The following is a 16,097-nucleotide window of genomic DNA, read 5'->3' on the forward strand; positions in this document are numbered from 1 at the left end:
GCAATTTCAGCCGCCTGGGAACTGCGAGAGCAGTAAGTGAATCGGCAAGCACGAGAGCGAGGAGTAAGTACACTGACAACACAAACTTCGCTCCTCAAACAGGAGCGGGCTTCCTCTTTGGAAAACCACAGTCGGTGGAATAATATGTTCGGAGTCACAACTGGAAAGGGCTCAACGATCTCGTACGGCATCACTGAACCAGCGCTTCAGTGACTCATACGCCACCAGTCTAAAATCTGAATACGATGAACCGAGATGAACAAGATGTAGAAAAGCCACTCAGCATCAGCACATAATCTCCAATTTATTGTGCAACAAGCATAAACAACTTTCTCCCCAAGTTCCTCTAAACACCAGCAATTAGGGATATAAAATTTAATGATATTTTCATTAATATGATGGTTATTGTCTTAAAACTGATGTCTCCTACCCTCCTCAAAGGATATTACTTCGTTGTGAAACAGAAAAGCCAGGCATGTAATACAGAACGGAGTCACACTAAACTCCCCAGGCAGGCGCTGCTCTTTAGCCTTATTTAGCTTTTTTAAAATAGCATTATTATCCCCAACTGGGCACAATCTGACTCAGCCTGGGATCCTTTGGCAGCAGGTACCGCAGAATTACGATGCTCAAGAAACGGCCTCTCAGCAAGGCGGCCTTCGGACCGCCATATTATAGCAAGGTATTTTTGTGGCTGCGGAGGAATACAGTCTTAACAAGAGCACGTTCACAGCGGTTTCCCTAAGGAAAGGAAGATCGCACCTTTTGCCAGCTCAGCTTTCCCATGTATTGTTTAAATTTGTGACGCTTCTGCGTAAAGAACAGCTATACAACACCTTCTGTGCACACCCTCTTCTGAAAAGGGACTTGCTTCATCCAACGTGTGACCTAGAAGTCAACTACAGGTTCCCACCGGTGAACAAAACCAACCACCTACCTCGAGACACCTGCAAGTTCTGCAACGCCCACCAAACCAGTAATGATGAAAGGGCATTTCTTCTAGCAGAAAGAGAAAAACGGCATGTAGTAACACTTGCTACAGGTAAACTCAACCTCTTACATGACACAAACACAGGCCTGCGGATTTTTTCCCTAAAGTATTTAAGGATTCCAGGCAGACAGAAAAGACGAATTCCTATGTGCGTTGAGAAAGTGCCATTTATCTACTGCATGGTCACGCCCTGAACTGTACCCTTCACCCAGACTGGTTTCTCCAGGACAGCAACAAGAACACTGCTGCCCAGAGATCTTCATACTCAAGGTTTGCCAAGAAGCTCATCTTCATTTTTGTTTCTACCCTGCTTTTATCCACCAGTCCGTCCATAAGCAAAGCGGCCGCAGACTGGCAGAGAAGCCAGGCGATCATCTGGTCGAGCTTCAGCGTCTTGGAGGCTAGAACGCTTTCGCCCCAGAGGCTTAAGTGGAGCACGTTAGCGGCGACTCTAGCGGATAATCTCTGAAAAAAAGGGAGAAGCAAAATGAGCTGACCTCGCTGAGCTCCTGTCAAAGTTGCTAGCATGTAGGATACACACTGCTAAAAGGCCCCCAGGCCTCCCCTAAGGCACTGTGCGGCCACTGTGGATAGAAAAGCTCTTCATGAACGTTATTATCAGGCAACTGCACTGAAGCCCCCAACTCAGTGTCTGTCCGCTGACTCCCTTTGACCACTGAAACCTGCAAACTATTCAGGAACGCACGTGCGATGCCAAACCGTACCTCAGCAAAGACCTGTGTTTGTCCTCAATCATTACCGACAGTGCAATGACCTCTGGATTACAAGTCACGCACCTGCAGCCCTGCAGGGCACCATGATCTACAATACTCCTGAAGACTGGTCAGACTTCTCCGTCAAGGCAGAGTCTCTCACCTTGCTGGGATCCCTCTGAAGTAGCATTTTTATCACTTGCTTCACGTCGAGGGGCACGTGATCAGGCAGGTTTGGCAGCTGGTCCTCACGGTAACTTCTGCTTTCCAGAGCTGAATCCCCGTGGCCATAGAAAGGATTGACCAGGCCAAGGATTTCATAGGCGATTGCTCCAACAGCCCACGCGTCAGCTTTACTGTAGTCGATCACCGCGCCTGGACCAGGTGATGCTGTGACCACCTGCAGCAGAAAGTCCACAGAGATGGGGAAGCTGCATTAAACACCTCTAACTAGGCGTTTTATTAAAACAATTAATCAAGGGTCAACTCAGCATTTCCACTGTAATAAAGGGAGATGAACTTAAACTGTTTCATCTAAATCTCCAGCGTATTTCCTATTGGTATGCTCTAGGCCTTCAGTGCTGCTCAGCCCAGCAGGACACACAGAAGGTCTTGATCATCTGATTCTAGGCTTCAGTTCCCGCCGTTTACTAGCATTCACCCGGTGTTTACGAGTCCTGAGGGATATTTTACTTAGGGATTTAAGATGCAGATAGGAGACGTATGGACAAACAAGCAGTACTGCACCTGCGTGGCAAGCAACGCCAGGCAGGGCACTCCAGTTAGAGCAGACACAAACGGATGCTTTGCCTCTATTATCACTAGAGAAATAAAAAGGAACCATGCATACTTTCATAACCACCTTGAACTTAATTTAAAAAGTAAGTAGTGTCACAACACAAGGACTCCTGCACAAACTTCTTTAACAGCTACACAGAGCAAGGCCTGAGAATAGAAGGAACAAACATTTTATTGGTAAGGTCAACACTGCCTCTTAACACTGACTGACGGTGTTTCATTTTTCAGTGTTCAAGGTAGTACAAATTTGACAACTGCTCAGCACAATTCCAAAGACGACTTTTGTTTTAATTTATTAACACGCAGACATTTGCCAACCATAACTCAAGTTAGAACATGCATCTCCTACACTGCTTTATGGGAGACGACCCTCCACGATGGACCGTAGGGTGACAACAGTTAAACAGCAACCAACTACGGGCAACGTGCTACATGAATGAGTATGTCAAGAAGCAAGAATGGTTAGAAAATGATCGATCCAATCGCAGAGGCTCTCAGCAGGTATCAGTGTGAACAGGTATTTGCAGAGACCACATAAGCCTGCATTTGCATTTCTTGGTGCGTGCACAGGGGTACGGTTCATGGACGAAGCGACGTACGCTCATCCCCTACGTGGTTCATTGCTTCTAGACCTCATCCTACCTTTTTTCAAGTTCACGACACAGCTCCCACAGCCTGCACCGCAACTGGGGCCAAAACTTTCCTTCCCACCAACAGCACGACTGTGCAACTATCAACAGCAACAGTTACTGCAGGCGGATTTACCTCAGGTGCCATCAGACAGCTATTGCCACCTCGATCCACGTAAGAGCTGGGGAAAGGCAGTCTCAAGCCAATATTTTCATCTGCCAAACAGCAACCGAAGTCTGTGATCACCAGCCAAGGACAGCCAGCTGCAAACGACACAGGGTCAGCAGAGTGAGCGGTCAGTTCAGGGGTACCTGGCCATATCAGATACCGCATCTCATCAACATCAAAGACAGTCTTCAGGAACAATCTCAATATCCCTGGGAATCAGTATAACCACAGACTGTTTTCCTGCTTCCCCTCTGCACTATTAGCTGAAAATCGCTTTTCTTAACAGAAAAAACCCCCCTGTTCTTCCAGTTCTCTTCAGAGAACATTACTTCTCCCCATGGAGCATGTGTCTGACAAAACTTTGCTGTTATCACAGAAATGAAGATTCATAAGGTATGGAGGAAGGACGGAGGAATCTTTTAAATTTTGTTTGCTTTTATCTACAGCAAAGGCAGGCTGGAAAATGTTTGCACTAGTTAATAGCTGTTGTCCTAATGACAAGTCAAACATTGCAAAACAGAATCATTCTTCTCCAGACTCTGATACTGAAAAATTGGTGTTTTAAATCATTCTTAACTGCATTCAGCATAGCCTCAGAGAAGCTTTTCCTTCAAGAAAAGACAGACAGAATCGCTGAAAATCTTCCACAGCTGCTGTACCAAGACCTTTAATTACACAGATCTGGCTGCCTGCTATTGTTTCCTGTCCATTTGAATCTCAGTCATGCTGAAAAAGAGCTCAGGTAATTAAAATCTTCGTTAAAGAGGCTGACAGGAGAACAAGAAGATGAAAATGCTTCTGGCTTTAACACTCTGTCCGTTCTCTCACCCATCAACTGATGTTTAATGATCCCAAGGTGCAGCATTATTAACCTGACTGTGAGGAGACTGTTTTAAGAACCGCTCTGTGCTAGTGAGAGAGGACAGAGCCAAGGGCCTGGACTCAACAGTCGTTTCAAGTCCATTTTAATGATACGAAACCTGAGGCACAGACAGGATAAATGACTTCCAAAGTGCCGCAAGGACAGCAAGCGGTAGGCTAAAATTCAAAATGGAGATTCCTGAAAGGGTTTGATGCTCGTTTTTTCCCAAATGCTTACCTGGGTAGGGCTTCCCCAAATATCTACATGACTGCATGATTTCTGTGCGTGACTTAACTTTATCGACTCCCTACTCTTTGCTGTTTATACTTAGCCGTCTACATACCAGAATCAAATTCGACTAGGATGTTGTCAGACTTCAAGTCTCTGTGGGCTATTCCGTGTCGAACAAGATGGTCCACGCCTTCCAACAGCTGTAAAATCATCATCGTGGAGAGACGAGCATCCGGACTGCTCTCCCTCAGATACTGACGCAGAGTGCACGGATAACTAGCCAGCACAAGGAAAACAGCTGAATTAGTATCCCAGAAGCTTATCGCTTGCGGTTCAACCTTAACAGCGTCTGGCTGGGCATACAGCACACTTATATGTATTTAACTCTTTCTGAACTTCGCAATGCCTTCCCATCTCCCAGCCTCCACTTGACACCGCTCCCCAGTCCGCTGTTCTCAAATCCTTTGTTTTGCAACAGCAGCCACCATCTAAATCGGGTGCTCTCACACGAGTCTGTAACTTCAGGTAAAATAATCCTCTTAAACAGCATGATTAGGGTCTCAGGGTACACAATGATAATTCTTACAGGTTTTTATGTACAAATTTTACATTTTGCATGGAAGGAGAGAAATTACTAATACAGATCATAAAAGCGAAACAAGGAGATCTGAAGCAGAGAAAAGAATACACTCTGCAAATAAAACAGGACAGAGCACTCTTCCAGATGCAGGTGGAAAAAAAGGGTGGGAAATAGAAGGGGGTTGTACCTCAATGCCACTGTCATACCCATTCAAAACCAAAACCAAACTGAGAAAGCCAGAGCTACTGAGCACTAGTAAATCTCATTACTGATTCTACTCTCTAGTCACTTATTAAAAAAAAAAAGGGGGGGGGCAAAGTTCAGAATTAGAACAGCAGACAAACGGGGACAAGTTCAGCACTTCTTAAATTCGTTTTAAGCAATTCTTAAAAAAGAACAGCTTGTCTTCGTTGTTTCACAAGAGTTAAAATCTCAGGGATTGGGAACAGGTCTTAGGAGGTACGTTTCCAAGAGCGCACTCTGCTTTTTGGCAGCAGCCCAGGCCAGATCTTTACAAGGACCCATGTAGCGGCAGATACACAGCCCCACCGGGCAGTCTCACACAAAGTCTTAAGTAATGTAACGAGCTTCTCTCCACCTACTTCTTCATCACCAGAAAGAGCGTGCGGTTGTGACCAATCCCCCTGGGATTCAAGCTTAACGGAAGAACGTCGGGATAGTCCGTGAAGGCTCCAGGCAGCAAAGGGACAGAGGATGTGAAGGCTCGGATCACCTGGATTATATTCGGATGAGGCTGCAACTTCTTCCTCCCAAAGACGGGTTTTCTGTGCCAAAGTATTGATACCACAAATTAGATCAATCTACCGTTCAGTTTTGATTGATCACAGACACATCTCTTATTTTGCACCGTCAGAAGTGGGCAGGCCCCAGCATTTTGTCCAGAATTAAAATGTACTGTGGCCCTTCCCACGGGAAACACTGAATTGTCATCGGCAGCTCAGTGCTGTCTGCTGTTACACCAGCAGAGGGTACTCGGACCATGACTGTACCTGCGCTTGTTACAAAGACTGTGTCATAACCGGATTTTCCAGAATACAATGGCTGAACAGGAAATACTTGCGCTTTACCTATTACTAACAAAGGCACAGTTGGTCACAGAAAAGAAGTGCAACAACTTTAAAGACAGACAAACAAATCAATTACTCTGTTAGACATAAACCAAAGGTCAAATTCACGCTAGGCATATCAGTTTAAACCCTCTAGTACATGGCACAAGCAGGAAGTGTTCACTAAAATAAAGGCAAGTTCCTACATGTATCTGCAAAACAGACCTCTTTCCTCTCATCCCTTGAATGCCAAATATCTGTTTCTCTTGTCTGTTGCATTCTCAGGCTAGCAACATACCAAACAGCATTTATTATTCATTTGTATTGGCAGCTGAGATGTATTTGAAATGTAAATCAGACAATCTGGACTGTGGACTCCATTGTTTCAAATTAAAAAAAAAAAAAAAAAAAAAAAAAAAAGAGGAGCATTTTGGAACAAAAAGATAACTTCACAACTCCAGATAATTTAAGTTGCAATGCAGTTTTCCACGTATTTGCTGCTTGCTTATTTCTCACTCAGGTGCAAGTGTGAAAACTAAGGCATTTTCCACTTTCCTTCTCATCAGTTTTCATCGGTTTCATACATGCAGTGACCTGCACTAGCGCAGAACTTCCATCTCCCTCTCTGCACCCCTTGCAGAGCAAAACCAATGTTAGGTCAAATTCCATTTGACTGTCTTTTTGACAGATTCTAACTACTACACATTATAGGCGTATATTTTTGTAATTAAAAGGCACAACAATACACATTTAAAGTTGTCAGAAGTGGCTCCTCCCAGCTTTTAACAAAAACAGCATTTTCATCTGCAGATATAAAACCATTTTACTGCTGCATTTTATATACAGGGAAACTAAGGCTCAGGGAATAAAAGAGGTTTGCCACAGTCGCCCATCAGACCACTGACAGGATCCAAAGCAGACGCCACATTTTTGGAATATCTTTTGATACCCTTCCAGACTAAGCTATCAATCCCAGGAGGAGGAGCTCGCCTTAGCTATCTTTATTCCCCGTACACCAACAAACAGTGCCACAGTACTGCTCCTCGAAGTAAACAAGTCTGTGTTAAACTAGTATCTGAATGGCCGTATTACTAAGCAATTTCCTAATAGTGCTAGAGAAGAGCACACCAGAGAAAAATCTCCAAGTCGGATGGAAGCACACCCCTGCATGACATTTAAGGTACACTGCACTTCTGAAGGCACTATCGTTTAGACAAAACAGACACAGAGCTCCTGAGTCTAGACATTAATAATCCTAAGGTTTACGTTCTTTTTTTTTCAAGAGCTATTCCAGAAACCTCAGCCCCCCTTCTTGACAGTACCGGTGTGCTGCAAAATGAATTGCTGGATAAAGACGGATAAAGCTAGCGCATCCCGATTTGGGCACCACTGCGCTGTCGTTGTTACTGTACCTGTGGCGAGCGACCGCTCCGTATTCTCCAGCTAAGGCAACACCTGTGGCCGGAACAAGCTCTTGCCCCATGGCATCGAGGATGGCAGCGCTTGAAGAACCAGCCTACAACAGCAATTACACAGAACATTGATTTGAAAGCCTTAAGCTCTAAAATCATCCAGTCTCAATACAAAGTGAAAGCAGAAAATCCTGAAACTGGCACTCTATCTCAAGGAAGCTGAAGTTAGATCAATTTAGACTAGATATAAGGGACACTTTAATTGGAAAAAGAAAACAGTGAAGGCAATTAACTACTTGAACAATTTCCCAAGGAATGCAGCAAGCCCTTTATTTCAAGAAAGAAATCCATTTGTCTCTTTAAACTTACCCTCTAATTCAACCACAAAACATGGCCTTTTTGCAGAAATTACTCTGGTATGTTACAGAACAGGTTGAGCTATATACTAACAGTCATTTTCAACTTAAAAACTAACTGAAAAAGCCCACAGCTAAGGGCCAGTATACTTATCAAACCGAAGAGATTTCGGATGTTGGCATTCTGGAGGACTGTACTAGATATCTTGCGTATACACTTGCCCCATCAGACGATACAAAAAACTTTTAATGGGAAGAAACACAGAATATTTTCGTGTCTGTGTGCACGTGTACCATTTCACACCTAAGCCACGCTCCACAAAAGAAAATCTATTTTTATCCTATGGCCTCTCAAGACACCGATTCCTAAACCACTGTTAGAAGTGTTTTTCCATTTCCTTCTAGCTCTTAAAGTTTGTCATTACAGGTAACGTCAACAAAACTTCTCCCAGAAACGTCCCCTCCATAACCGACGACTCAACCACCAGCAGCGCTCCAACGTCGTGGCGGTGCTGACTCCGAATAACGAGAAATGCTAATTACCTTGCTCTGCGACTGCTCGCTAGCAATCTACAGCTCCAATGTCACATACCAACAGCTTTGTTTTGACATACGCGCCGCACGCTAAATAATTAGAGCTTTCAACACTTAAGTGTTAAACGTTTCACCCAGACCTTCCAAGTGACAGACAAGTAGATCGAGAACCATCTCCTTACCGAAATATTCCACATCATTTTGATGGCTAATGGAAAAGCCGCTTTTTGTTGGTGCCCAGGCTCCTCTTCTGTGCCCTGTAAAGCTGAGCCATGGTCCTGCTGTACGGCTGGCCCCTTTTCTGCGAGGTGGTTGCTCTCCACGCTCCCTTGACGGTCAGGAGACACAGGAATAGCTGCTTCATACACAGCTGCGCTGCAGCCCTTCCCAATGGGTTGGCCGATGAGATATTCTTCCAGTTTGAAGCCCTGCCAGCGGAAAGGGCTCAGTGGATCTTTCAGTGGCTTGTTCTTTCCAACAAACACTGTCTGAAAGGAAGAAAAAAAGCAAAAAAAAAAAAGTATTCAATACTTGAAGGTGAAGGAAAACTTTTTTTTACTGTTTAAGCAGCATTATGTGATCACACATTCCACAGGGCCAACAACCATCTGGAGAAAGACAAACTCCTTCCACTGCATCCAGCTACGTTATCTACGGTGAATCGGACTCCAAAGAAAGGCATCGAAAAGTTGCACGCGAATACTCCAAATGAGGATGCGGTTTCATCCAGCATAGCGTAGCCTGCCACTAAATGGCTGATCCTATTTTCCCACCTGGACATCCCTACCCCATCCTGGGGGCTGGCACTAGCATCCGCGCGGCTGCCCGGTGAGTCAGACAAGGAAACCATTTAGCTGAAAACGAATCTTCACAGCCAGCGACACAAAGCAGCGCTGGCACCAGGAGATGATAATACACAGCCAGGTCTAGAGGTGCTCCCTTCAGCAGCAGCCTGCGCTTGGATCAGATTAAAGCGACTGCAGAAATGGATCCCTAGTATTACAGTACAAACCGAGCATTTAATCATACCTTGTGCTCAATCTGAGGAGCCCAAGATTCTGCAAGAACACTGAGCCTAGCGATAACATGACAAATCAGATAAATTGTTCTCTCTGTCCTAGGAGTGAAGAGAGCACAACCTGGTCTATACCAGAAAGGTTTGTGGGCAGAACGTCTGCTGAGGTTTTCTTAGTGTGTTCACATGCTGACAAAGCCCTAGTATAGAAGCAGCTACATTGCCCAAGAGGTACTTGTGCTACACTTGACTAACTTAAAATAGCTAAACGCACTTTTTTCTGGTGGAAACTGATTCTACAGCAAGGCAACCTGTAATAGCTATGAAGTGGCAAAACCTCTAAGCTTGTTAGGCCAACAGAGGTCCCAGTATTTTTGCAAGCCTCAGGTCGTCCCTAGGAAAGAGTGAGCAGAACCCATTTAAGCGCCGGTACACTGCAGAGAGCTTTGCAAACATGGGTTATAGCTGCCCTGTTGGGTTGGTCCTTTCCGAAAACTACAACCAAGGTCTAAACGTTAAGACTCAAATCCTTGTAACTACAGCAAAAATGTTTTGCGGGCCATATATTCTAGGTCAGAGGCAAATTATCCCCTCCAAGAAGTCTTTACCAAAGGCGCCCTTTCCAAGGAGATGCATGGATAGAAGAGGGCTGGGAAGGGGGGGAGTCATTTGCTGATCTACAAAATAAACAATATATAAATATAAAAATAAACACTTTTCTCCTCAACACTAATATATAAAAATAAACACTTTTCTCCTCTTCTATAAATAATTCAGCAAAATAACATTTAAAAGAAAATCTAATTAAGAACAACAACAGATGGAAAAACAAGGCCCCGAGCTTTGCAGCAGCTGAGTATGACAGTTGGTTGGAAGAAGAGTGAATCAGTGAGGTGAGAACAAATCGGGGGAGGAATTCAAAAGAGATTGGGAAAACAAAGCAAAGGAATTAGAGTTCAGGGGCAAAAGCGATAAAGGCGGCAGCATCGCTCTCAGGAGAGGAAGGAGGACGCCCGTTCCCTGAGCACAGCTGTACAGGCAAGAGGACAGGCACTACGGACATGAGCACGGATCGAGGCCCCCAATCTGCCTGACAAAGTCGCAGCAACGCAGATGAACCTCTGGAGTTTAACCTGAAAGTACTGCTGGGCACATCATCATTTCTGGCACATACTACAGCTGTATCAACGCTGCAGCTCCCTCCTACACACACAGACAAGCTCACTTCTAGGTGAGTTAAAACCTCAGCACGTCGGTGCCTGCCCTAAGGACGTGTCCTAAGGCAAAAGGAAACCGTGCCAGAGACAGCTGAGGAAGGGGAGGAGGAGGAGGGGGAGGAAGACAGAAAATTTAATTAGCCAGCAAGGGGGCTGAAAGCAGAGAACAAGGCAGGGGGAGAGAAAGTATCTTGAGAAACTACAGAGAAAGGCAGAACATTTGCAGGAGTGTATTCTCCACCGGTTAATGGGGCAGGTGACAGCCTGCTCTGAAGACCCAAAGCCTATTTTTATCCGGTACATGTCGCAAGCTCGCTCTCCGCCACACGTTAAGGCATGTAAACGAGTCAGATGGGAGCTGGCGTCACCCTGGAGGGGCAACGTCAACCTGCCCTGCCTTGGCTTTGGGCCCAGCTCGGAGGCAGCCTCCCGAATCACCGCGGCACTGACCCCCAAGCGTCCCCATCCCACCGCAGGCCCCGACGGACGCGCCTGGGGGCTGCACACAGCGCCTAGTGGGGTGGCGGCTGTCCGAGGGGCTCACCCACTGCAAGGAGGGCTCTCTGAGGGCCCCCCCCACGGCAGGCCGCCCTCCTCCTCGCTGCGGGGCCCCCCTCAGAGGGGCTGCTTGAGGGGCTGCCACAGGGACGTCCCCAATAATCGCTTCCAGAGGTGTCTGAGGGGCTGCCACAGCACGGGCCCCCCCTCTGTCCCCCGCCTCAGGCTGTGCCCAGGGCCAGGGACACCCCCCAGACCCTCTTTGGGTTGTAACCCAGGGCCAGGGACCCCCCAGGGCCTCTTTGGGCTGTAGCCCAGGGCCAGGGACCCCCCCTCAAGCCCCTCTCAGGCTGCGCCCAGAGCCAGGGACCCCCCTGGGCCCTCTGTGGGGTGTAACCCAGGGCCAGGGACCCCCCCAAGCCCCTCTCAGGCTGTGCCCAGGGCCAGGGACCCCCCTGGGCCCTCTGTGGGGTGTAACCCAGGGCCAGGGACCCCCCCAAGCCCCTCTCAGGCTGCGCCCAGGGCCAGGGACCCCCCCAGGCCCTCTCTGGGGTGCAGCCCAGGGTCGGGGACCCCCCCAAGCCCCTCTCAGGCCGAGCCCAGGGCCTGGGACCCCCCCAGGCCCTCTCTGGGTGCAGCCCAGCACCGAGCCCCCCCGGGCCGTGGCGGAGAGGGGGGACTGGGGGGGGGGTCGCGGGTCCCGCCGCGGCGGGCCGCACCTGGACGCGGCGACACGCCGCCTCGGCCCGTCGCTGCTCCTCCAGGCGCGGCTCCAGCAGCGCTAGCGCCAACGCCAGCGCCAGGCCGCCCCCGCCGCGCCGCGCCGCCGCCGCCCGCCGCGCCAGCCCGCCCGCCGCGCCGCCCAGCAGCAGCCCGCGGGCGGCCGGCAGCCAGGACCAGCGGCGGCGGCAGGAGGAGGAGGAGGAGGAGGAGGGCGGCGGGGGGCCGGCGGGGGGCCGCGGCGCGGCGCGGGGCAGCCCCCAGCGCGGCAGCAGCCGCAGGCCGCGAGCCAGCGCCAGCCGCAGCGCCATGGCGGCCGCAACGGTCCCAACGGTCGCAACGGCCGCCGGAGGGGAGGGGCGGGGCGCCGCGCGCGCGCCGTGACGTCACGCCGCGCGCCTCCCCGCGGCGCGCGCGGGCCCGGGCCGGGCGGGGGCGCTGCATGGTGCATGGCCCCGTGTGCAGCGCCGTGCACGGCCGGGGCGCTGCGTGGTGCATGGCTGCAGGCACGGCCCCGTGCATGGGCAGGGTGCTGCGTGGTGCATGGCTGCAGGCACGGCCCCGTGCATGGGCAGGGTGCTGCGTGGTGCATGGCTGCAGGCACGGCCCCGTGCATGGGCAGGGTGCTGCGTGGTGCATGGCTGCATGCACGGCTCCGTGCATGGCCAGGGTGCTGCGTGGTGCATGGCTGCAGGCACGACCCCATGCATGGGCAGGGTGCTGCATGGTGCATGGCTGCATGCAGGGCCCCGTGCATGCGCAGGGTGCTGCGTGGTGCATGGATGCATGCACGGCCCCATGCACGACCCCACGCACAGCCAGGGTGCTGCATGCTGCACGGCCCTATGCACAGCCCCGTGCACAACCAGGGCACTGCATGGTGCATGGTTGCATGCACAGCCCCATGCACGGCCAGGGCACTGCCTGGTGCACGGCCCCACGCGCAGCCCCATGCACAGCCAGGGCGCTGCATGGTGCATGACCCCTTGCACAGCCATGGCATTGCATGGTGCATGACCCCATGCACAGCCCCGTGCACAGCCCCACACACAGCCAGGACACTGCGTGGTGCGTGACCCCATGCACAGCACCGTGCATGGCCAGGACGCTGCATGGTGCATGGCCCTGTGCACTGCAAGGGTGCTGCGTGGTGCAGGGCCCCATGCACGGCCAGGACACCGCATGGTGCACGGCCCCGTGCATGCCTGGGGCACTGCGTGGTGCATGGCCGCACGCGCAGCCCCGTGCACGGCCAGGGCGCTGCGTGGGGCACGGCTGGGGCCAGGCTGGCGCGGGGCCGTTTGGCTGTCTGCAGAACTACCAGCTCGAGATCAGAAAATTAATCCATTTTTTTGCATTGCACATCATTTAATCAATAGGACAGTCGCAAAGTGGCATTGCCCTGGAAACAGAAACCCACTGCGTTACCCCCAAAAACCCCCCAAAACTCCCCCCCATCCATGCCTTTGAACAGGATTAAAAGCAAGAAAGAGAAGCCAGCGAGCAGCGAGCAAAGGAGGCGCTCGGGGTGGCGACAGCCGAGCTGCAAGAAATTGCACCATCCGAACTGCCCCGACGCCGCAGCGCGTGGCTTCGGCCTCGGGGCCGGCGTCGCCGCGGGTTTCCGCCGCCGCGAAGTCACAGCTTCCTCAGGTCCTCGGGCCCGAAGGAGAGCGGCAGGAGCTCCTCCAGCCTCCGCACGACGTAGCTGCCGTCGGGTTTGGTGAGGTACACGTCCCAGTCCCGGCCGAACTGGGGGGGAAGCGGGAAAAGCCGCGCGGATGCACGGCGTGGGAACGGCGCCGGGGATTTTCCCACGGGTGCTGGGGGGGGGGGGATGCACTGGGGATGGGGGGGTCGCGGGGCCGGGGGGGCCGCTCACCTCGCGCATCACCTGCCTGCAGGCGCCGCAGGGCACGATGAAGTCGTCCGCCAGGTCGCTGCGCGGGCAGAGGAGCCGAAGCTGAGGCCAGCCCCAAAAACCCGCGATTGCCCCCCGTCCGCTTGCCGGGGGGGGGGACACAGGGAACCCCCCCCGGCGCCTCACCTGGCGATGGCCATGGCCTTGAAGCTGGTGTGGCCCTCGGAGACGGCTTTCTGGATGGCCGTGCGCTCGGCGCACACCCCCAGGCTGTAGCAGGCGTTTTCCACGTTGCAGCCTAGGCGGAGGGGGGGCACCGTCACCCGGGGGGCACCGTCACCCGGGCAGGGGCCAAAATCCTTGGATACTCCCAGGTTTTCCCCCTCCAAAGCTAAAGCCACCGGCTTTGCGCCCTGGCGAGGTGGAAAAACCCACCAAGCCGGGCGCCACGGCCGGGCAAATCATCCGAAACGCCCCGGAGCTTGCAAATAATCCTCAAAGTTTATTTTTTTCCGTTTTTTCCAGGAGAAAAACCAAAAAGCCGCGTGGCCCAAGCGGGCCCGGCGGGCACTTACCGGAGAAGATGCGGCCGCCGGCGGTGAGCAGCGCGGCGCCCACGGCGAAGCGGCTGTAGGGGCAGTAAGCGGCCGCCTTGGCCTCCCGGCTGCTCCGCAGCAGCTCCCGCAGACGCTCGGCCTCCGCCGCCGAGCCCTGCTCCATCGTCCCGCCGCCCTCCTCCTCCTCCTCCAGCGCCGTGGTTAAATATTTCCCCGGCCAAACCCGGAGGACGCGGAGTGGGAAGCCGGCCGGCACCGTGGGAACCTGGCCAGCACCGTGGGAACCCAACCGGGACCGCGGGAACCCTCAGCCCTCCCGTCCCCCGTTTCCCCCCGACACCTTTTTCCCCCCTTTTTCCCCCTATTTAGGCCCCGCGTTTCCAAAGGCTCTGGCACCGTCCCAATAGGATCGGCAGAATATTTTCTATCGCCGCTTTTTTTTTTTTTTTTCCTTTTCCTCTTTCCCGGCAGCAAAGCGGTTTCATGACTCAATAAGAAAATGTCGTAAAACGTGCGCAGGGACGGGGGGGGCACCAGTTTCTCGTCGGCGAGGTAAAACGATACAACTGAAAACGGAGAAAAAAAGGAGAAATCAGCTTTTCCAGGCTTCTTGGTTAATAGTTAAAATCCCGCATTGAAGCTCCTGCTGGAAAAGTTGCTTTTGCACGGAAACGCGGCCCCGGGGAGGTTGGCCGGGCGGTTTCCGCCGGGAATACGGCCTTTCCCAAGCGGCGCTTCCCTGCACTCGTCGTTAAAACCGCGCTCTCGTTAAGGCACACGGCGGGATGCAGTGGAAACGCCGGCACGGGGAAGCCTCGAGCGGTCGGAGCGGCGTCGCTCCCTGCTCCCGGACCTGCGGCCTCCCTCGTGCGGTGCCTCGCGTCGCCCCGAGAGCTTTGGGGCTGCGGAAATGCAGCACGGGGCAGACTGCAGCTGCAGGAGGTAAACTGGAGTTGCAGAGGGGGGTATTGGAGTTGCAGGAGGTAAACTGGAGTTGCAGAGGGGGGTATTGGAGTTGCAGGGGGGAAATTGGAGTTGCAGGGGGAATATTGCAGTTACAAGGGATATATTGCAGCTTCCAGGGGGATATTGCAGCTGTAAGGGATATATTGCGGTTGCAGGGAGTATATTGCAGCTGCAGGGGGAATATTGTGGTTACAGGGGGAATATTGCAGTTGCAGTGGGTAAATTGCAGTTGCAAGGGGGGATATATTGCAGCTGCAGGGGGAATATTGCAGTTGCAGGGGATATTGCAGCTGCAGGGAGCATATTGCAGCTGCAAGGGATATATTGCAGTTACAGGGGGAATATTGTGGTTGCAGGGAATATATTGTGGTTGCAGGGGGCTAATTGCAGCTGCAGGGGGAATATTGCAGTTGCAAGGGATATATTACGGTTGCAGGGAGTATATTGCAGCTGCAGGTGGGATATTGCAGCTGCAAGGGATATATTGCTGTTGCAGAGGGAATATTGCAGCTGCAGGTGGGATATTGCAGCTGCAAGGGATATATTGCTGTTGCAGAGGGAATATTGCAGCTGCAGGGGGAATATTGCGGTTGCAGGGGGTAAATTGCAGTTGCAAGGGATATATTGCAGCTTCGAGGGGGATATTGCAGTTGCAGGGGGGATATTGCAGCTGGAAGGGATATGTTGCAGTGGGAATATTGCGATTCCAGTGGGAATATTGCAGCTGCAATGGGGAAACTGCAGCTGCTCCGGGCAGCGATGCCCAACCCCGAAACAAAAACTCGAAACAAAACCGCTGGCGGCTCGTGGCAGCGGAGGCAGCAACGGGGGGACCCGCTGCCTGAATAACGCGGGAGCTATAAATAACCGGGCTGAAAACACCCGCTTTCGGGGAGGCTTCGTTCTGCTGCGAGAGGCCCT

At 51.8% G+C, this 16,097-nt stretch overlaps 2 protein-coding genes across 2 annotated transcripts; both read right to left on the reverse strand.

The window, feature by feature from the left end:
* Nucleotides 1-285: 285 nt before the first annotated feature.
* Nucleotides 286-12,166, reverse strand: PINK1 (PTEN induced kinase 1). The gene is made up of 8 exons (XM_064497085.1): nt 11,792-12,166; nt 8,525-8,830; nt 7,453-7,556; nt 5,576-5,758; nt 4,506-4,669; nt 3,268-3,395; nt 1,868-2,104; nt 286-1,456 (listed from the first exon to the last, which is right to left on the reverse strand). The coding sequence occupies exons 1-8, from the start codon at nt 12,101-12,103 to the stop codon at nt 1,196-1,198; spliced, it is 1,695 nt and encodes a 564-aa protein (XP_064353155.1). The 5' UTR covers nt 12,104-12,166; the 3' UTR covers nt 286-1,195.
* A 958-nt stretch (nt 12,167-13,124) lies between these two features.
* On the reverse strand, nt 13,125-14,861 carry CDA (cytidine deaminase). Its single transcript, XM_064497091.1, has 4 exons — nt 14,229-14,861; nt 13,840-13,951; nt 13,675-13,732; nt 13,125-13,544 (listed from the first exon to the last, which is right to left on the reverse strand). Exons 1-4 carry the CDS (start codon nt 14,371-14,373, stop codon nt 13,431-13,433), a joined length of 429 nt encoding a protein of 142 aa, XP_064353161.1. The 5' UTR covers nt 14,374-14,861; the 3' UTR covers nt 13,125-13,430.
* Between the last annotated feature and the right edge of the window lie 1,236 nt (nt 14,862-16,097).

The sequence above is a fragment of the Dromaius novaehollandiae genome, chromosome 24 (genome assembly GCF_036370855.1).
Source record: "Dromaius novaehollandiae isolate bDroNov1 chromosome 24, bDroNov1.hap1, whole genome shotgun sequence".
In the NCBI taxonomy this organism is placed as follows: Eukaryota; Metazoa; Chordata; class Aves; order Casuariiformes; family Dromaiidae; genus Dromaius; species Dromaius novaehollandiae.